Source organism: Neopsephotus bourkii, unplaced genomic scaffold, assembly GCF_033783945.1.
Source record: "Neopsephotus bourkii isolate Nb327-2 ecotype Australia unplaced genomic scaffold, CSIRO-AGI_Nbou_v1 NB_1383, whole genome shotgun sequence".
In the NCBI taxonomy this organism is placed as follows: domain Eukaryota; kingdom Metazoa; phylum Chordata; class Aves; order Psittaciformes; family Psittacidae; genus Neopsephotus; species Neopsephotus bourkii.
The window spans coordinates 216,465-238,786 of NW_026901862.1; the positions used below are offsets into that span (position 1 = coordinate 216,465).

Here is a 22,322-nt window from a genome sequence, read left to right on the forward strand (position 1 = left end):
ACAACTAACACGTAGTATGCATACACATGCACACACGCACACACACCCCAAAGCCTATGTACCTACAGACAGTACCTAATTACAAGGACTTTTTGCATATCACTTGGAATATTCCCAATAACAAGATGCATAATATTCCTGAGAAATTCTGTTCTTGCCCATCTGCTGACTTTAATGTCCAGTGTGAAAATACCTTCAGGGTTTGAGAGCCAGTCAGTTCAAGAAAGGTAGGTAGTTTTAACCAGAACCATGCCTATCCAGCTATACATAGCTTATCACTTATTTTACTAGGTATAAAAAGGCATGTGAATTCTGAAATTAATTTAAAGACACTGAACATCCAGGGCCACTTGTTTGAACTTAACAGGGTGCAAATCGATTTTAGTTTTACATTTAAGTTTGGGTTTTATTTATTTTTATTTTTTAAATAACCACAGTTTCTGAAGAAATGCATTTTCCAGGAAGTTCAACTTGCTAGTGTTTAAGACAGCAGTAACTGAAATTAATATAAAAAACCCCAGACCAGATACCTTAAAACAATTGTAAATAGTTCACATGCTATCTCATCCATATACTTTTCCTAGAGATTACTCATTAGGGTAGTGCAGATTCTGTCATTTAGCACAAGATAGAGGGAAATTTCTGATTCCTCAATCTTTAAAGTTTCTCAACCAGAAACTCTTCGCTCCTGTACCTTCCCTTAGGCTGCAGTGTTTGAAGGTGCATTAGCAAAGCCCTCCTGAAAAAATCAGGCCACCATGGAAAAGGAATTTTAAGTATTGGCATGCCCAAGTATAGCACCAGCTACTAAGGAGAAAAATGACTGCTACAGCTGAACCCAGGACACCAAGGTTGTACGCCTGAAGCAATTTTATTTTAGGACTGAAAGCCATGCTCAATAGTCATAATTTGTAATCATTCACTGAAGTTTAGGTACCATACAACTAATCTTGAAAGATATCCGAACTTTAAATACATAGATTTAGAGTAAGTGTTACATGAACAAAAAGCTCAGTGCTTGCAAGACTTTGGTGCCATCCACCAACCGTTTTCCCCAATTTAAAAGTGATCCCCTATGAAATATATATATGCCCACTTTAAACTAGATGAAACTGTTTTTACTCAGCTTCAATTTGCAAGCATGCATGACCTGCTTTCTCCTGTATCTAGCATTATTTTAGGCACTGCAATGACTTAATTTTGACTGACTCCTATTATAGTTGACAGATTTCATTCCTCATCTGACGAGGCCAATAAAACAAAACGAACTTTTCTTCCCAAGTTGTAAGGATAAGCATCCCATGTGTCCTCCCCTTTTCCCCTTTTTCCCCCTCCACCTAAGTTTGAAGGATAGAAAAGGTATTAAGAGGCACGATTCCACAATGACCAGTTTAGGATCAGAGAACATGACACAGTGACAGTAAATTTAATATTTAAATTTGTTTAAATTAATGAGAAATTTATTATTTTATTAGAACAGCTAGAACTCTCAGGTCTGCCCTCTTCAGGAAACACTACACAAAAAAAAACACAACTCCAAACAAAAAACCAATCTCTTCCTTTGCTCAACATGAGTTTCATCTGGCCTTAGCTGTTTTCTGCAAGGAGACTGAATGTTTTGTGACTAGAAGTCTCTAAGAGGAAGATAAAAGGTTAAATTCACTCTGAGTTGACAGGCATCTCCAGTCACTTTTGATATTTTAGGTGACAATCTGCAGGCAGTCACTGAAATTTCTATGCACCACTAGAGCAGTTACTAGAGAAAAAGCAGCTCAAAAACCAGAAAAAAATCCAAATGAGACTACCGTAACTGCATGTGAACAAATTCAACAGCAGCACAAGAGGCATTAAGTACTTCAACCTTTCCTGCTTAATGAAAAACCTTTTCCTGAAGACTTATGACTCATTTGACACTAGTATGTTACTTTCCTATGAACTCAGTATTGTAGAATTCGTTGTACAAGATCAATTTTAGAAACTTAAAGACACTTTCACTTTGAGAACTCTAGTATCACAGAAACAAAATGCAGTTACTAATCTAGATTTAGGATAACCAAGAGCTTTGAATACACACTTCAGGAAATTGTGTTTTGGGGTTTTTTTTTCCCTGTCAATATCTTTAACAGATGTCTAAATATGGATGCACCTATAAAAAGTCCTCCATCCTGCACTAAAAATAGCAGTAGACAGCTAGTTAAGTAATTTTAACATGTATAGTGCAAAGAAACTATTCTTCTTCTAAATTTGTTTAACTATACTTGTATTTTCAGTAAATCAAAAGGCTATGCAAATTCTTGATTCTGCAAGTTAGTCCTCAAAGCAAGGCAAAAGAGCAAAAGAGAGAAACTATTTAGTCTTTGACTTGTTTTATTGTACCAAGACAACAGCTAACAGCATCAACAATGCTGAACACTGTTCATCATGCAAGAAGTATATTTAATTCTAATATTTTTCTGACTACTGCTACTCAGGATGGGATTTTTATATTTGCAGGGTAGAACATTTATTAACTCAAGCCTTGTTTCAAGTGTGGCACATCAGAATGTTCTGAACAGCTGGTTAGGAAGATAGCCAAGATGCAAGAAAGATGTCTGAGCCTCCTTTTCAAGGGCAGCCAACTCTTGTACTGTGGGTGCCAGAATATCCACATGGCCTTTATACAGTCCACCTGCCAAAAGAGACTCAATCTAAATGATGTGTTCAAAGCAGTTTTTCAGCAGAACAATGTTTAACCATAGTAATTCAGAAAGTTAAAGTAACTTTGTTAACTTGTTCAAACCCCCCCCCCAACAGAACAAAGCAAACCCACGGGCATACAAGCACTTTAGTCACTTGCAACCCATAGACTGCATGTGACAAATGCAGAAGGCAAAGACCTAGCAAGTTTTTTTAATCTATCATTCTGTAGTTACACAGCAGACAACTATGAAACTGAGCATTACACAGCAAGGTAACCCAGAAGTAGTTAATTCCTTACCACCCAGTGTTCTTTTCTGCCCATAGGTAACTTTCCCATCAAAATCATCTACTGGTACTTTTATGTCTGGTTCAACTTGGGCAATAGTGCAGTTTAAGTGTTCTTCAATCTCTCCCAGCAACTAAAAAGCAGGAAAAAAAAAGGAAGTCTTAAAGTACTGTTAATGGCTCTCATGGTCCAAGACTTCAGTCAAGACTACTGTTCTAAACAGACACATTCAAGTAGCTTCAACAGGAACTATGCAACTTGAAAACAACTTTATTGCAGACGCTAGAGACCAATGCATTTTTTTTCCCCTCAAATGAACTACACAAGTTCATTTCCACCTTCAGTATGTTTTTACCATACCTATAAACCTTTATTTTACATACTACCCTAATTATGTGAGTGGGGCTATAATAAAGAGCTCATAGCCCAAGCTTATTTTACCACAGATCATACATTTAATGTAGAAAGAGGGGAAGTTGCTGTGAATTTAACAACTATTTATACTTGGCATACAACTCTCAGTGAAAATGTAGTTAAGTGACACACTATTTCCAGGTTAGAGGAGCAAGTTTTAAGTCAAAATTTTGCAACAAACCATCTAATGCGTAACTAACATCCTGTAACTTTAGTAGCATTTGATTAGGAATAGAGAAGCTGAAAAGTCTCCAACAGAATTGGCTGAGAATATGAAAATAAGCTTTTATATAAAGACATCTCTTACAGGAAGTGTTAACTTCCAAAGTTTTCCAAGTTTTTCTTCAAATGGAATCGAAGGTTATAACCACTCCAAACTAGCTTTGCGTTTCTCCTACACAGCTAAATGAGTCCTTGGAGGAATAGGAATGTTCTAGTTAAGCAAAACATTTACCTGCATCTCGTTGTACCATATGGTACAACCTCCTTCTTCCTTCAGTCTAGTATTATAACACCCTTTTCCACGACTACTGCATACATGATACCAAACCTAGAAATAAAGGAAAACAACTTGTAAATTTTGTGAAATGTACAATACATCCACTTTAATTAATTACAGCATGAAAAAGAATTCAGATATCTATTTAAATTCCTTTTCATTTAAGCGAGAACCAACAAGCAACTTTCCAATGCAGGATATTAAAGTCAGATTATCAGCTGTGAACAGCACTTCAATAAACAACCTCTGTTCAATTATTACCTTTTCTTTCTCTTTTGCCACAAGGGAAATTGCCAAACCCATCCTGAAATATTAAGGAAAAACGGAGAAAGAAAAATTATTTCACTAAATGCTGCCAACTTCTGAACCAACAAACAATAATAATGAATCAAGAAAACATGGCGGCTACTCTAAACACATACATACCTCTCAGCTCTGCCTACTCTCCCAATTCGATGAACGTAGTTCTGTTTTTCATCAGGGAGTGTGACGTTGATAACTGTGTAAGATACAATCCACAGAAAATAAAAGAATTTTAGAAAAATATTCAGACAATACTCATAAAATATTGTCACAGACTGGACACCTAAAATAATATGGTTTTGCTTGCTGCAATTCCTCTCAGATCACAAAATGCGTGCATGGGCTATTACAACCATTACCTATAGTATCTATGTTTCAGGCTTCCACTATAAAACTGCTTTCTCCAAAATGACTTTTTGACAAGAATGTAAAAACAAAGAATCCCCAACAACACAGATTATCAGGTATTTGAGAAAGGTCTGGTGAACAATCAAAGTTGTCTGCTTCAAGCCCTTAACACCTACAACTTTTTAAAAATGAAGCTGTTAAGTCGTATACCTATTTTAACTAGTGCTCAGGACTGCTAATACATTGAAGCTGTATGCAATTCAATAGCTTTGTTTAAAAGTTAGGTCTTACCATATGGAACACCATGAATATCAATTCCTCTAGCAGCAACATCTGTGCAGATCAAGAAACGGACATCTCCTCTCTATGAAAGGAGAGATGTAAAGAAGTGTTCTGCTAAATAAACCAAATAAAATCCCAGGCAAAGAAACAGCAGTGCTTCACATTTGATCCACCTTGAAGCATCTCTGTACATTTAGGGCATTTCACATAAAGCTCTTCCACAGTGCATCAGTGCTTTTGAACATTAATACCCAAGTTAATTTATATCTTGATTTTTTCCCCGAACAACATAAGGCAAGTATAAATCAATGAATGGCTTAAACCGAACTGTCTAATATTTAAGTAACTTTTAAATACTCAAGATCCCAAGACTTTAAAAACCAATGTAATCTGCTACAGAGCTTAAATTTAGGGGTTTTTTTTGAAAGTAAGACCACCTCTCCTCTCTGTGAAAGTTCAGTGGTGATGCTGACCAGCAGTATAAGTTTCCACCTACAGAAATGCCACCTCACAATTTAATTTAAAGGGAGAACTAGCAATAAGAAGTAACATATGATTTCAGATATCAAGAAATGAGGGAAATGCCTTCAGCAATCTGCTGCATTACCTTAAATCTTTCCAGGTTTTGCTTTCTTTCTTGAGGTTTTCTGTCACCATGCAGACAGACACATGAGAACTGATGTCCCTTCCTATCAGGGCCTGAAAGAGTTGATATGCATTAATAACATTATATAAACGTTATGACATCCCTACACAGAACTGGAAAAAAAAGAAGTATGTTATGGGAAAAGGTTTGAATACAGGAATTTCACTGAATTTATTAGCAATTAACATAAACTTCTAGTTACTGACACAGGCATTAAGGAAAAGCAAAATAATTAAAACAAGCACCTTTCCTTCTGCCCTCCCAAGAGAAGGACTGTGCAAGCACGTTTCAATTCTTCCTAGTCTAAACTTCTCTTGGTTTTCCAAATGTGTCTACTTCTCACATGCTCCCTTTCGGTGTCCCCTTGTGCTTTCTCTCACATTTCTTGTGTCTCCTTATGTGTGCTGTCATACACAGACATTTCTTCCTGTGTCCTCTGCCCCTAGCAACAACCCTCCTCCCACAAAGGGCACCCCTGCAGCTCCCCAGTACAAACCCCTGATTTTTATGCCCAGTATGACAAAAAAACTTAAGCATAATTTTACTTGTGTCCAAATAGTGGTAAACTCTATCATGATATTGGCTTTGCGATAAACAGGAAAGTAAGCAGAATAAGGTTTTTGGTGTGGGGGGGAAGGTCTTACCTCCACCCTGTTGGATAAAGTACTGCTCCATATTATCACAATCTATTTTAGTCCTGCAGAAAATAATGGCTTGGTCCATCTTGTGTTCTTTAATTGCCCGAACAGTGTATTCTCCTTTTAGAATTTTAATAGCTTCAGACCACATTTCTAAGCAAAAGTAATAAGTTATTTCATTTAAATTGTTTAAAAATACAATAAGCCTTTGCACACATTTAAGTTTCCTCTAGCCTTTCAGTAAACAGTTAAACGTTTAGTAGCAGAGCAAGTGAGCTAAACCTACAGTTTTTTTTCTTTCTTTTCTTCCACCATGCTCTCTCCCTGCTCCAATGTAATACAGAAAGAACAAAACCACCTGTAAATTTCAGGTTACCTGCACAAACCAAACAAGCACTTGTTTACACACCTGCAAAATACAGAGTCAAGTCCTTTTCTATCCCCTCCCTTACTCTCTCCCAATTACAAAAACATTTCTCTTCAAAACTACAGAAATGTAGAAATAAAGACTTGGAGGAACTTGACTCAAGGCTGCTAGCTTTACTTTGTAACATTTACAACAGATTATTATTTGACAAGCTAGTACTTCTAGTGTTGCTGATTACCTGGAGTGTTAGCACCAGGTCGTGTATTGTCTTTTGCATGTACTTCATCAGTCTAGGAAAAAAACAAAACAAATAAACCTCTGAAGTCATTGGTCCATACTTCACAGAGGAAATACTTGACTCCATTGATTTGTAATTAGCAATAAATTAAATCAAAAGTAACCTTAGCATCCTGTTCCTCCACCAGACAAGCTAATCTGCCTTTAGCTAACAAAAAGTCTTGAGTTTAAGCACATGAAACCTGATCACAAAAAAAAGGGCAAAAGTATTTATACAGGCTCTGGACACAAACCACTTTCAACCGACGTGATAAACTAAAAAAATACCACAGAACCACAAAACAGTGTACTATAAATATAGCTAAATTATACATACAATTGTTCCCTATCTTCTTCCCTAAGCTAGGCTGATTTGGATATAAACCTAAACCCCATAAGAAATAAATTCACGTTAAGATTTAATGAAATGGCTCTAACAAACCTAACAAAGGGAATTTCCAGAGATAATAAGGTGCTAAGAAAACTTACTTACTAAACTGTGCAGGAGTTGCTGAGAATGAAAATACAGTCCCAGGTTATTCAGAACTAAAGACGTAAACTACCACCACCTCACATGAATAGACGTCAGGTTAATTTAGAACTAGTCTCAACTGTAGTCAGAGATGAAATCCATCCCCCTAAAAATTGCTCATCTCACGTAAGTTAGAGATGAAACTACTTTACAGAATTATCTGTTGGAAGGTTTACTTCCCCTGCTCAATCAGGAAAGACAGGCAGGCACAGACCATTACTGCAAAATGAGCTAAAAAGTGTGGTGCCATTCTTCTCTAATAAAAATCGGAATGTTGCTCTATCAAGATCTTCTTGACTCATGTTTGTAAGCCCAAGCTGTTCATAAACAGTGTTATAACAACACCAACATTATGATGCTGACTACCATGAAACAAACCATTTCAGATACATCAAGCTGTTTCAACAGCTGGCAAAGATCATACAACATTAGACCCCAAATGAAATAATTTTCACATATAGGCCACTTACTCTAATATGATTTTTGCCAAGTCTTTCCCAGAGTTTGTCAGCTTTTGGATTTACAGGCACAACTACATGGTGTACAGTTTCAGGGACAGAATCTTCTCCTTTCAAATCAACCCAGGTGGGAAAATGCATGATTTTTTCAGATAGCTTTTTCACATCAAAAGAGTGTAGCGTGGCAGAGCACACAATCACCTGAGAAGAAAAAAAGCCAGATGGATAAATATCAGATTCTCCTAACAAAAAAAAATGACAGCAGAACTGAAGTATGTTATATAATTGAATAGCATAATATAGTAAAAACACACACACACACACACACACACACACACACACACAAAAACAAAAAACTGACTCCCTGACTTCCTCTCCTCATCACAGGAACCACCCAGCTGACAAAAGCCAAGACAAAATAAATTACTTAACTATTCTCTTACAAAAATCCAATTATTTAAGAGGAAGACAGCTGAATTACTGAGAGCTGATAAATCAAGATTTTTCAGATGTGTTTACATCTAAACAGCTCAAATACTGCTAAAACACTGGGCTTTGGTATCTAGAATTCTAAAAATACATATTCACAATTACCAAACCCAATGAACACGTTAGTTTTGGACAAGAGGTATAACAAACTCTACTTCAAAGAAGCATGCTCCATACCATGTAATAGTTAACAACTGAAAATAACGCAAGCCACATGAAAAAAATCTCCCTCCCAAAACCCCACAGCAAAACACAAAAACCATGGATAAGTTCTATACCTGAAGTCTCTTTCCATCTGAAGTTATTTGAGGAATTTGACTGTGGATCCTGTTTATGAAATCTGAATAACCTTGGAGGAGAAGGCCATCCTACATGGGAATAAAAAAGCAGAAATAAAGCTGCTATTCTTATTTCTCAGTTTACAAACTTGAGCTAAATAGGCAATACATTTGTAATCTCAAAAACCTCTTACAACTAGCTGGACAGGTCAATGCCTGGCTGGGATTTTATATCAAGGAAAGGGGGGGAAAAAAAAAAAGAAGAAAAGGACAAGCAAAAATATGGAGTATTTACAAGTAGAACTGCTGTGCTTCAACAAGTTAATTACCATCTGCCTCAGCAGCTTCTCCTAGCTAATAACCCAAAGCAGTTAATCTTTGTTGAATATTCAGTAGTACTATAAGAAATCAGAGAGAGAGGCACTCCTTTTACAGCATGTTGACTACAACATTCATTGGCTTCAAGACCTGTTGGGTAATCAAAAATGCTCATCTCATCTTTGTCCTATCAAGCTCCCTACACAGTGACAGGGACATACTTCGCTACCTTGTGAATATAACCTGAAGTTTATTTCTCTACCAGAAAAAGAAACCGACAGCTTTAACAGAGAGGCTACAAGGAGAAAAAATACATAGGTTACTATGGTTATAACCAGTAAGATTAACATGGAACAGTCTGTAGGTAGCTAACTGTTATTCCACTAAAGCACCAAATGCTCTAAAACAATGTTTCACTGACTCTTTCAGGAAATGTCACACTGCATTTAAGAGGCGAACTTAATTATCACTTAGTTCTATACGCACAGCTTCATCCAGAACCAGGAATCTAACTTGAGATAAATTAAGCTTTCCCGTTGAGACCAAGTCATCTAGTCTTCCAGGAGTTCCAACAACAATATCCACCTATAAAATACATAAGAGCATGAATTGGTCCCGTAACTAGAAGCATTAGCAGGTTTGTCTAAATTTAAGATAATGAGATAATTATCTATTCTCTGTTAATTATAAATTCATAGAATCCTAAAGTAACTTGGTTTAGAAACATTTCTCAAGGCCATCTGATCTCCACTCCCACCATGACATGCAAATCAAAGATAATTTCCAAGCTGCTTTGGGTAGTTAGCCAATAAAATTTTCACAGTCTTCAAAGTGAGCAACCTTCCAGTTCACTTGTATTCTGGCAGCTAGAATCACTGTAAAAAAACTTAACAGTGACATGGTCTCACTTCCAAAAAGAAGTCATAATTAAAGAAAGGATAAGCTACCTCCACAGCATGACTGAATTGACCGTACATCCTATCCTGCTGAAGCTAGACCAGTTCCTTCTATGTAGGACTGGTCTGCAATGCGAGCATTCACATAAAACACGAAGCAAAATAGGAAAACCATCTGTCTTGTCAGTTAAGGACAAATGGCAAAAAAATTCTCAGCACTCAGGCTACAACAGAATTTGACCAAGCTCTGTAAGCATTTGGACTAACAACTGCCACTGAAGTAAAGCAACAAACGCTAGACAGCAGCTTTCCATCAACTGCATTTTCTATTTATCAGGCTTGCATGAATTAAAAGAAGCACAACAACAATTGTTTAACAACTTAAGTTATTCTTTATCATTAAATGATATGATCAAAAAATCAACTTACTCCTTGTTCCAGCACAGAAAGTTGATCTCTTGCAGCAACCCCACCAATAATCAACAGTTCCCTAAAATTACATCAATAGATTGACATTTGTCAATTTATTATATTCAAGAGCTATGATAAACATCTGCCTGAAGATCCTTGTGGTAGTTTATGATTAACAGCTCTGAACAGTAATTTTATGAAGAACAGGTAAAAAATAAATTGGTCCCTTCATATGTAGTGTACAGTATTTTAATTCAAGAAGTGAAAGTTTTGTTAACAAATTGTATTTGATTTTGATTTCTTTATCACTGTTGTATTAAACTCTAATGCCTTAACCAACTGAATTTTAAGAATCTGTTTCTTAAAAATCTGAAATGGAAATTAATAAGTTTCCTGTATTCTCGAAAGCTAGACATCCAAATAATAGTAAACTAAATGAATCTTACAGTGTAGGTTGCCCTTCCCCATCATTACTCCCCTGCAATTCTAGTAAAACACTCTTGCAAATTGACTGCAGTTTTGAATATAGACACCCTTAAGTTTTATAAGCACAGTCAAAAGAGAAACAACTTTAGACTGAAGCAGCTCCTAGAGAAGTCAGTTTTCAGAACTGCATCACCATCCTAATCACTGAAACATTTGTCCTGCAAGCACGCTAATTAAAAGCATTAAGTACGTACACGTTTGATAATCTGAGGAAATAAAAAATCAAAATAGGTTTGTCACACTAGAAATAGGTAGTCCATAGATTAAACACATCAAAAAGCCCCTAACTAGTCTGACTGTAGCTGAGAAGTCAGAAGGTTAGTTGGTAGCAGATATTACTGAGGTTACCATTGATAGCACTGCAGATGAAGGTCCACTTGGCTACAAAGTGGAACACCCCCACCCCCTACCATGAAGTCATGTTGATGGACAATAGCATACATGCAATTATAACAGATGCATTGTTACCTTAATTTGGGATTATCAACGTATTTTTTGAACTGCTTCACATTGTTCAAAGTTTGTTCTGCCAGCTCTCTTGATGGTTCTACAATCAATGCTTTTGGAGCATTTGGAAGGTTCTGTGTTTGAACCACCTGTGCATTTCCTAAGTGAAAAAACAGGCCATTAATATAAACTACATTCCTGTGGTGGAAAATTTTACTGGGAACAAACTTGGATTTTTTACTGATCATTTAGCACCTCATGATTCTACATGCTCCATTAAAAGGTGATGCTGTTACTCAGTTACAAAAAGCTTCAGATTAATATTCAAAGATTACAAGCACATCTTGCCATAATAGTGAGTATACTGGCCATGCAGAATAATTAATTTTACTGCAGAGCTTAAAGAGAAACACACTTTTTTAATATGATACTGCCTTGTAACTGAGCTGAGCTTCTCTTTTTATTTGATGCATTTCTAAATTCAGAATGTTAGACTACTTGTGGTTTGAGATGAAGACAATTTGGAATACTTAAAAAAAAAACATCAAAACACTAATTTTGCTGCTAGTAAGATTACTGTAAGACTTTGAATGCAGTAGTAATGAAGCAAATGAAGCGACCAAGAGACGCTGTGTAACACAATCGGATACAGAACCAAGGGAAGTTTAAAAATCTAACCTACCTGAGTTTTGTGACTTTACAACATTACCATCTGGAGCCTTGCAGAGACCAATATAGCCATCTTTTGGTGGAAACTTGAAATCTTCTTCACCAAAATTGAATTTCAGTTCAGCATTCTAGATTTCAACAAAGTTGGTCATACAGATAGATTCGAGAGACCACATGAGAAACAACTCCATGATTAATTACCCCATGAGGAACCAGCTAGCTGAGGAGGGAAAGGTGGAATTTTCTCCCAACTTACATATTTCCCTTCCCCAAGTCATCTAAAACCTACCAGACACTCTGTGTGTGGCTCTAGCTCCTAAAATTCTTCTACATAAAATTAATGCAGAATTTACAAATCCATGGAAACTCCAGAAAGAGATACTACTATTATACTGTAATATTAGACTTGAGAATGAAAGAAACTGGAATTCTGGCACTTTCAAGTTATTTGCTTATACCTATTGAAGTACATCGAAGTTTGATACAGGCAAGTTAGCACTGGTATTAGGAATTAGTTATCCATGCAAATTTTATACACAAGTAGTTGATTACCAAAACTAAAACAATTTTCATGATCTTACACATCCGTGACATTCCTAAATTACCTTTAGTACACAGGCTGCAAAAAGCGCTTGGTTCCTTATGTGTGGTGGGATTTCAAACGCAAGGCCAAGGTCCTTCCCTGAAAGCAGGGTTAGTTCGGTCAGACTCCACCCATGCTTGCGTTTCCCTCCCTAACCCTCCCGCTAGTATAAGCATCCCAATAAAATTCTAAAGAAGAAAGTGAATAAAACTTACCATTTTTGGAAAATTTTATTTGTCCTTTATCTATGTCTAGAAAACACCCAATTGTATCATGCATAGTGAATTCCTGTAACGAAGAGAAGTTTGTGAAGCTAAGACATTTTAGTGTTCACTGTAGTAAGAAAACTAAGTGCTTAGACTCTATCAGCTTTTACAGTTCCCACTTTTTACTAAATGTTAATTTTTGAGAATTTCAATTTATTCCAACAATACCACTGTATGTAGCATGTGCACTTTTATTTTATTACAAATCTTCAGTAAACTGCCCTATTTATCTTTGATACTTCAACATTTGTTGCTGCTTTAAACTTACTTTAAAGCCAAACACTTTGACAGTGATAAAATTAAGTCATTTACCTGGAGGAGCTCTGCATTATGGAAAAGTGAATTAATCAGGCATTTACTAGACAACGCAAATCTAACCTTAGAGCACCAAATTCGGTAACAGGAACATGTTTTGACTATACAAAATCCTTAACTCTTGCAGAAGGAACTATATACATGTTACGTATACTTAAAGACTTCATTTAAATATCTTGAAATCTGTTCACTGCACAACTGTTCAACAAAATCTATATTATAAAATGCTTCTAATTCAACAGCTCAGAAGTCACTACTATAAAAAAACACAATAATCATAAAAGTTCAAGTTTTATGGCATAGACAGTTCATTAATGCCACAAACACTTAAGTTTTGGCTGTATTACTCATATTTATATGAATCAAGCTTAAACATCTTAACCCTGATTGGCACACTACACAAAAAACACCACAGATATTCCTGGCAGACATTTCCAGAAGTGTACATTTAGGCGACAGTTCTAATGACAAACCCAACTCAAGAGCCAGAAATACAGAGCATAACATCTTATTAGCATTAAGTGTGCGTTTTGACATATTGGAGTTGTGTGGCTACTTCGACTACCAGTAAGCAAGATATGATGCCCTCACTTAGACAGTCACCAATGTATACAGATGGAATGGTGTTACTCAAGCTAAGGCTGAAATAAGTCAAGAAATAAATCCATGAGATCAGTTAACTTCCAACCCATACATGCAGAAAAGGTTTATCTTGCGAATAAGAGTCAACATATTTGCAGTCTAGCCACAGTCATAAGCTTCAAGCTAATAACTGATTTTGTCAGATCTGTTACTGTGTTTCTTTCCCAAAACGTTCAATGTTTCATGGTATTTTTGCCCAGTGACGTTCCCTTAAAAGTAAGCACTATTACAAAAGACAGTTGATTGTTACAGCACAGAATCAACATGCAAAATGATGAGTATTTCTATCAATATACAATTCAAGCTTACCTCACCATAACTGTCAAATTGCTTGTTGTGAGATTTCTTACCAGTGCCACCAAAGCCAAAGCCAAATTTATCAGTGCCTGAAGACAAGATAAAGGACAAGTTTTTTATCTTCTGGTTGACATGTTATGTTTTCTCATCTTTGTACTGGCCACCAAAACCTCTAACACTATAAAATGTAACCAAAAAAACCCCAAGCAACAAAAAAAACAAACCCAACAGCACAGTACTGAATACTTCCAGCTTTCATACATGCTAAACTGGTATTTTTGTACCAACACATTTTCTGATTTTACCAGTTTTCAGTCACCTTCATTAAAAAAATGGAAATAAAAGGGCAACAATCACTTCAGACAAGAAACACTGCTGACACCTAAGCAGATCTCCTCTTGCAGGAAGAACATAAAACTGTTTAAAACTCCCCAATACTGGTATCCTTCCTCAGGAGCCCATCCTCTGAAACACTAGAGCGGGACTTTAACCATTCCATGTGAATATAAAAACTGTCTACAGGATTCTTCCTCTGAAGGAAACTCACCCAAATCAAGCGAAGCCTGCATAGTTGACCAACCAACCCTGCACAAGCCTTGGTCATGACAAGAGACCTCATAGTAGTACTTCCCTTTAAAAGAGAAAGAAAAAAATTGAAAACACCTAAATTTCATTTCGGTTTCAAGGTGGTTCAGTTTGGCTTCTTCCAAGATTACACAAGCCTAGCATTTCCACCCCTTCTGAAAGTGCCATAAAACCCCCTATTGTGTTAGTGTGAAAAGGTTCTCTAGGTACCTATGTATGTAATGAAGAAACAGATTATTGAAGAGCAGGCAATAAGAAAAAAGTACATGCTGAGAGGAGAGGTAGTGTGTGAAAGGCTCCAAAGGAGTGGTAAGCTGGAGACCAGTGGTTCTACTGAATCCACAAGAACTGATAAACTCAGAACATCAGTGGTCTGCCAAATCAGTACAAGACCACGAGCACGAACTATAGCATCAACAACTAGCTGCGTAACTTGAACCACATCCAACTGTCTTCTATGTACAGACAGACTACAGGTTTATCTGCACACTGGATCAAAGGAGGCTGCTTGAGAGTCTTTCTGAACACCCATCTAGAACAAAGGAGGCTGCTTGAGAGTCTTTCTGAACACCCATATAGAACCACTGGAGTATCAGTATGACTCTACTTCCAAGTAAATAGTTAGGGTTGGCCTCTCAACTGTTGCTCCAACCATATAACCATGAAATTTGTGCATGCAGGTGTCTGTGAAGCGTGCAAGGAAACAACTGAAAGTACTGTATGAGTAGCTATTTTCCTATTATTAACACTTCAATAATAAAATGCATTCTAATGAGTTATGATTGTCTCCTCTGACTCAGTCCTGTACCAGGAAAAAGGTAATTTACAAAACAAGGTGTGTATTTGTCATCCCAAAGTCTCCTGCCACCAATACACTGAGTAATGGCGTATTTGCTCAGATGGATATTAAGTTTTATATGCAACCACCTATATTTACAATAGGTGAAAAGTAGGTTGTATCAGCTGAAACTTCTAGAAGAGTCTCCAAAATAATTTTATACCCACCTTTAGTCACACCTCTAGTTGCTCTGCATCCATGCCATTCTTTTATCTCTCTGCTTTGACAACACAGACCATCCGATCCAATCGCTGAAAATTACAAAACAGTTTCAGTTAAAGAAATCCTCTTTAACTGCTTTTAAAAGAAATTTTCGTGCATACTTTGTTCTAGTTTGTTTTTCCATCAAATGAACATTACCAAGTGAACACTGGGACAACTCACCAAAAGCTGATCCTCTATCATATGGGTTCATTTGCCATTTATTGAGCACTAGGTTTGGAAGACAGAAAAAAACCAAAAAACTTATAAATGCATTAAACCAACAAGATAAGAATAGAATACTCAAATCTGAAGGTCACATTGGCTCTGTAGTGTTTGGCTTAATTTTCTGGGGACACATCTTTGTTTAAATACCGAGGTGAAAATGAATGCTTACAGCTTGAAGGAGAGACACAGACGCAAAATGCAAAGGTGTTCCATGAATGTTTAGCACAGATTAAGTTACTTAAAAATACTACTGGAAATTAAGACATTTAAGAAATAAACCAGAGTTCTACATAATCACAATCAAATCCAGCTAAAAAATACCCAAGAATACATTAAGAGCAATAAAATCTAACATGTATTTGCTATTTCTGTTTCAATTTCACATTAATGTATTTTTCAGGGTATCAGTTAATACGTCACTAATGAAGAGCTAAGATACACACACATACATACAAAGTTTCTGACTTTTTCACACGCCACATAATATGTTGAAACCTACAGGTTCCACAATATAAAGATTTCTTTTTTTTTTTATAAATACTAGATACCATTTCAATTAGGATTACTAAGGAAGCTTCATTTGATGTAGCCCAGGATACCGCTAACTTTCTGGGCTGCAAGCACACACTGCCAGCTCATGTTAAGTTTCTCATCAACCAACACCCCCAAGTCCTTCTCCACAGGGTTCTGTTTCTTTCTGTGACTCCATCAGTAAATTTATATTTGCCGTTTTAAAGTCAGGGGTGATGATATTCTATTTAAATTATGCCAAATTACAGAAAAAAACACTTATCTAATGGCAAATTAGGTTAACTTTAATTTAAGAGGCAATAGAATTGACATAAAATAACAGTGCTCCAAACTTGAGGAGTGTGACATATGAAAACTTACCTGCCCCACCAGTTTTAATAGTTGCTTTCCCTTTCTTGCCTTCCATCTGGTCCTTCAGTGTTTCATAAACAATCTGGATAACTGGAATGCTAAAAGCCTAAATTGGAAAACCATTTTCATTTCACAACTTTTATGGATATTTAAAGATATATAGTCAGCCTAGTTTTCAAGTACAATACTCACAGCCAGAAACACTTTAAAACATGCCTACATGTTTGTAAAGACTATTAATACTGCTTAAATACATAAACACATATATGCATGTTCTCTTTGTATTTACACGTGCACAAACATACCACCTCTCACCACTTAAAAAGATTTTCTGCTAATTTAAATTTGATTACTTACACCAGTTTTTCCACTCCCTGTTTCAGCCGCCTATAGGAAGAAAATATTAAGAGTTTTAACCAGTTACAACTTGGACTAGAAGGACTGTTCTACGGTTTTATTTCAATAAACTAAGTTTACTATTACTTTGGCATCATATAGAAAATCTTAAAGAGTAACGCTATTGCTTCACACTAATTAGAGGTGAATATTAAGTACAGAAAACCTTTACAATACACTTCAAAAATTTTTAGAAAAGGATACCAGAGTCCACCAGAAAAAAAAACTATGTATGTCTGATTTCTGGAAGCACTACAGAAGATTATAGGAACTGTTATTTGGTTATGGAATCAAGAACATGGAGATCTACCAAAGATATGATTAACAAAGCATATTAATCTGCCATTTTCAAGGTTATCAATAATGGTGCATTTGTTTAGGCAGTATCATTCATGTTCCATGCAAATCTATGCCAGATATTTACAACAAAAAGGAGATCAGATTAAATCAAACTGCTCTCATTCAGGTGGCCATGCCTGTCAAGCAGTCAAAAAATAAAGCCTAAAAATAATAAATCCCATCTGCAAGAACAGTTGGAATCACATCAGGAACCCAAAGAGATTTTTGGCTAAATAATATAAATATACTTTCAACCGAAGAAGGACAGTAAACCTAGACTAACTATGGACCTTTCTAGAGAGAAGGGAATTGACTACACAGGCAACAAGTGAAACACACATGCTTTCTAGGAATAGGGCTATCCCACGTACATACCATAAGTACATCACCACCTCCCAAGATCAGTGGGATGGATTCTGCCTGGATATCTGTAGGAAGACTGCAGGAAAGAACACATTAACACAATTGATGTTACCAGTAGAGAAAGGATTTTTTGCTTATACAGGCATGCAACATGGTCATCTACAAGATGGAAATTAACAGTTAATGTTATTCTTCCTGGCTTGCGGCTAAAGAAGTGAAATAGATTCCATTTACAAGGTACTCTGACAGGAAGAGACTAGTGGATGCAGTGGATTCAGCCACACCTCGACAAGGCTACATCTCACATCACTATGGTTCCCTTTTAAAGCCACTTACACAGTCTTCATTTACAAAATTCCTATTCAGAACTGGAAAACTGCATACACTAAGATTTGCATACTGATAAAATTCTGAATGACAATTCAAAACGTCATTCCTTTTCAAAATTGTCATTCAGAATGAATGACAATTCAAAACAAGCTCTGAAGTCAAACAAACCAGTAACTAAAGGCAGGAAGAATTACTTTTGTAGAAGACTGACACCAAGCATCAACTTTGAAGAACAGAAACTCAGGCCACACTCTCAAAAACATTTATGAAACTAGCATCAATTATATCATAACATTTCATCCAGTAATCCCACAGTACATAATAAACATAATAAGCAAGCTAGAAGCACAGAGGCAGAAGCGAAGAGGCTTTTACCAAACAAATGACACTGAAGTATAAGCAGTCATGCTTTGCTTTGCCAAGTTTAAATGTTACCACTGCAGTCACAATTTGTGTTCAGCCATTCACACTAAAAAAAGTTCACAAGATGCAATGACAGTTAAAGGAAAACGCTTATCTGCTTTATGTGACAGCAGAGCTATTTTAAGAAGCATGTCATATTACACTGAAAGGCAAATTAGATTTTGCAAGGCCCAAATGCATTTCTACTTACAGCCAGTCCATCTCCTCCACTGCTTGAGCTATCTCAGGCATAACACCCATTTCTGTAAGACAAGAAAAAAAGGAACAAGCAGTGCTATTTACCTCAGCACAGCCTAAAAGATTTCCAAGTGTCAAGAGTTCCAACTACAGACAAAAGTGATAAAAGAACCCCAACAAACCAGAAAACCCCAGCATATGCAACCTTCTCTATAGAACTCCAAATGATAGACAAGAAGCGTTAGTTTTTCCCCACATACGGTTTTGACAGTTCTCCCCATTTATAGCAGTTAAGTCAAGCATATACTCAAGCACACGGGCAGGTGCTGACAAAGCAGCAAAGCAAACACACCAGAACTGAGTACCATTTCAAGGGCACGGTACTTATCTTTGCACATTTAAGGAAACTGCCTATGCAGACAACAGAAAAAACTTTGTTAATCACAAATATCCTGTCTCCATAGCTGAGATGCAAACAGTTAAGAAAAAAAACCAATCCCCCCCCAAAAACCCACCACCCCCCCCAAAAAAAAAACAAACCAAACAACTGTATCATATAAAGACTGAAATTTTAGACGCTCAATTTTTTTTTTTTTTACAAAATCTTGCCTTACACACAGCACATATATTAAGTAGGTAACACTTTGATTTTGAAAGGTTTTTTTCCCTTAGATCCCCCTCTTCTGGGAAACCCGTATTAAGGTCTGATGGTCAGATCTCAGACGCAAGTTAAATACGAAGCCACAGAATAATGCTTGTATGTTGATAAACAAAATCTATTTATTTAAAAACGAAATACTCTTGCAATAAGGGCAACCCTTACCAACCCAAACCTGACCAACCCAAACGATTTTGATATCATCCAAACAAGAATTTAACTGCTAGCTATCTTTTCAGATGCACAGAGTTACTTTAAGTCAATTTAAATACAACAATGCACATTTCTAAAGGAAGCTTTTACACACTGCCACACTCTGGATTTCATATATACAGAAAGATCTACTGAGACATATGGATGCACGCAGTCAAAAATTGTTCCTCCATTTGCTATTACACATATAAGAAACATGTTTTATTTCTAACATGATTTCAGAAAGCTTTAATATTTTCAAGTGTTAGCCTATACTCCCACAAAACTGTACAATCCACATAAGCAAAAAGTATTGCAATAGCAATAAAAAGTAGCTATTGATTGCAAATTATACTTAAATCCCTACATTATTTTTTTCCCCATTTTTAATTTTCTTCCAGCTCACATAGTGTATTTCAAACGCTTTTTTGGTTTTGATCAAGCAATGGCACTGAACTCAGTTAAAAGAAACAAATTTAAAACCTCGCATACATTAGAACTTTACAGTACTCTAATGTTTGACGGGTTGTCTGTGTCTGAATAAAAGTGCAATGAGGCGGGAAACAGTTATGCTCCCCCTTTTAACATTAAGGCTTTAGATTGCAGTTTATATTGCTACTTTATAAAATTCAGGTATTAGGCAGTTATGATGCTCCTCCTGTTCTAGGAACCAGTAAGCCTGAGGAGCCAGTCTAACATTTCAGCAGCATCATTTGCAAATGCATGCACACATGTATACTAAAACCCGCAAACCGATCAGGTAACTGCTTCGGAAGGCCTGCAAAAGCACGAAGAGCAGGGAAGATCACCCTCATCTCCCCACTCTCGACCTTAAGCCTGCTACGTGGTAAGCCACACCACGGCGGGTCCGCACCGGGGCAGGCCCGAAGGAGCTGCGTGCTGCGCTGCCAGGGTCAGTCCAGCGCGGCAGGATCCGGAGCCACCAGCCTCAAAAGGCGCCGGCACGTGCAGAACCGAGAGGGTTCTCCCTGTGCTTTGATACTGGCGGCACAGCCAACACCCCCACTCCGCCCCAGCACCACGTACCCGAAAACGCCGCCATCTTCGCACAACGACAAGCACCACGACCGGCAGGACGCAGGCGCTGCGCTCGTCCGCGGTTTTATGGCGCCGGGCGGGGGGAAAAGGCAGCGCTCTGTGCGTTCCGGCCTTTTGTGCGCCCTTCGGCATACACTACACGATGCAGCGAGGGCAGAATCGAAGGAGGAATTACTTCTGTTATGTTTTTAGGGTCCACTCTGGTCACCCGCTCACGATTTTATCAATTTTCTGAAAGCCTGGTGTATTTTTCTCCCCTGCAAATCAAAGCTTGAGCATGACCTGATGATCCTACTGATCTTTTCCAAACCAGTTGATTCTGTGAGTCTATGTCTGTGGTGCTGGGCCTTGTAGCTGTGGCTTCAGGCAGTGAAGTCACGAAAGCTGTGAGGATGGAGGCACGGACCCAGAGACAGAGTGCAAGCTGGATCGTTTATTGCAAAGATTACATGATATTTATACACTTTCAAGCAGTTAGCCAAGCACATCTGTGTCTGCCTTGTGGTTACATCAGTTGAAAGGTCCATCTGATTTTCTTATCGACATCCTCTTCCCAGTTCCGATGTCCTTGTTCCTTGCCAGTTCCAACATCTTCCTAGCACCAGTCAGGGACGGGTCACTCTTAATTGCCTGCTGTGGTTATTCATTCCCATGGTCTCTGACAGTTTCGATACATTCCAACCCCCACAGAAAGGCAGTTGAGTTTGCACCCAGGGTGACTTAATGTTTGTTTGTGTGTTTGTACTTGATAGCGGAATACACTTCACAACTCATTAAAGTTGTAAAGCAGGTATGCTTTATTCAGCTGAAGGCGCACGGGGAATTGGTCCTCCAAAAGGCATGCACACACCTCAGTGCCGTTTTCCTTCTACATTTATCCTGTAAAGTCATACATATGTATTAGGTTGCACAATACGCCTATACATATTTATATTCTATCCCCGCTTTGTATTATAATGAGGTAAAAGGCTCTCCACGCATGCACAGTGCCTCCTGGTGGTCTGGGGCAGAGGTCTTCAGATGAAGTAAATAGTCTTCCTCTTGTGAGTAGGGGTCTTCAAGATGAAGTAAACGTCTTCCTCAGGCTTGAACTTTTTACCTCTGGTCCTCACGCATGCTCTTTAGGAGCTGGATGGGTCTGGTCTATGTCCAACTGATTTAATGAGCTATTCTCTTCATTAGGAGGTTCTATCCTGGTACTGCCTGATAAGGCATTTGCTGAGCTTGCAAACAGTCAAACAAGCTATAACCTAAGCAGTACCGCCTTGTACAACCCCCCTGTACATTTTATCTAACCCCCTTGTACAACCCCCCTGTACACAATAGGCCACATCAGTTTCAGTACTCATGGAGCAGATGATCCTAAGTAAAGATTACAAAGCACATGTGGGAGAACAGGGATCAGGCCCAGTCAGCATGGGCTCATGAAGGGCAGGTCCTGCTTGACCAGCCTGATCTCCTTTCATAAGATAACGTCTGGTTGATGAGGGACAGACTGTGACTGATGACAGACTGTGTAACACTGTCTACCACAGCATTCTCCTGGAGAAACGGGCTACTCATGATGTGGAGAGGTATATTCTTTGCTGGATTAGATACTGGTTTTCACATCTTGTTGGTGACTGGTCACTAGTGGTGTTCCTCAGAGCTCGGTATTAGGGCCAGTGTTAATATCTTTATCAATGATCTACAGGAGAGGTACTGAGTTGCTGTAGTATGCCCAGAGAAGGGAAACAAAGCTGGTGAAGCGACTGGAGCACAGGTATGAGGAGGAATGGCTGAGGGAACTGGGATTGTTAAGTTTGGAGAAGAGAAGGCTCTGGGGG

General features: G+C 37.6%; 1 protein-coding gene across 1 annotated transcript; it reads right to left on the bottom strand.

The window, feature by feature from the left end:
• Positions 1-2,344: 2,344 nt before the first annotated feature.
• DDX1 (DEAD-box helicase 1) lies at positions 2,345-20,614 on the bottom strand. Its single transcript, XM_061367560.1, has 26 exons — positions 20,485-20,614; positions 18,601-18,652; positions 17,670-17,733; positions 16,917-16,946; positions 16,569-16,665; positions 15,633-15,680; positions 15,416-15,499; positions 14,373-14,456; positions 13,838-13,914; positions 12,521-12,593; positions 12,328-12,404; positions 11,736-11,850; positions 11,075-11,213; positions 10,139-10,199; positions 9,300-9,398; positions 8,496-8,585; positions 7,741-7,929; positions 6,701-6,752; positions 6,102-6,248; positions 5,419-5,510; positions 4,821-4,893; positions 4,305-4,377; positions 4,140-4,182; positions 3,834-3,929; positions 2,978-3,098; positions 2,345-2,668 (listed from the first exon to the last, which is right to left on the bottom strand). Exons 1-26 carry the CDS (start codon positions 20,498-20,500, stop codon positions 2,538-2,540), a joined length of 2,223 nt encoding a protein of 740 aa, XP_061223544.1. The 5' UTR covers positions 20,501-20,614; the 3' UTR covers positions 2,345-2,537.
• Between the last annotated feature and the right edge of the window lie 1,708 nt (positions 20,615-22,322).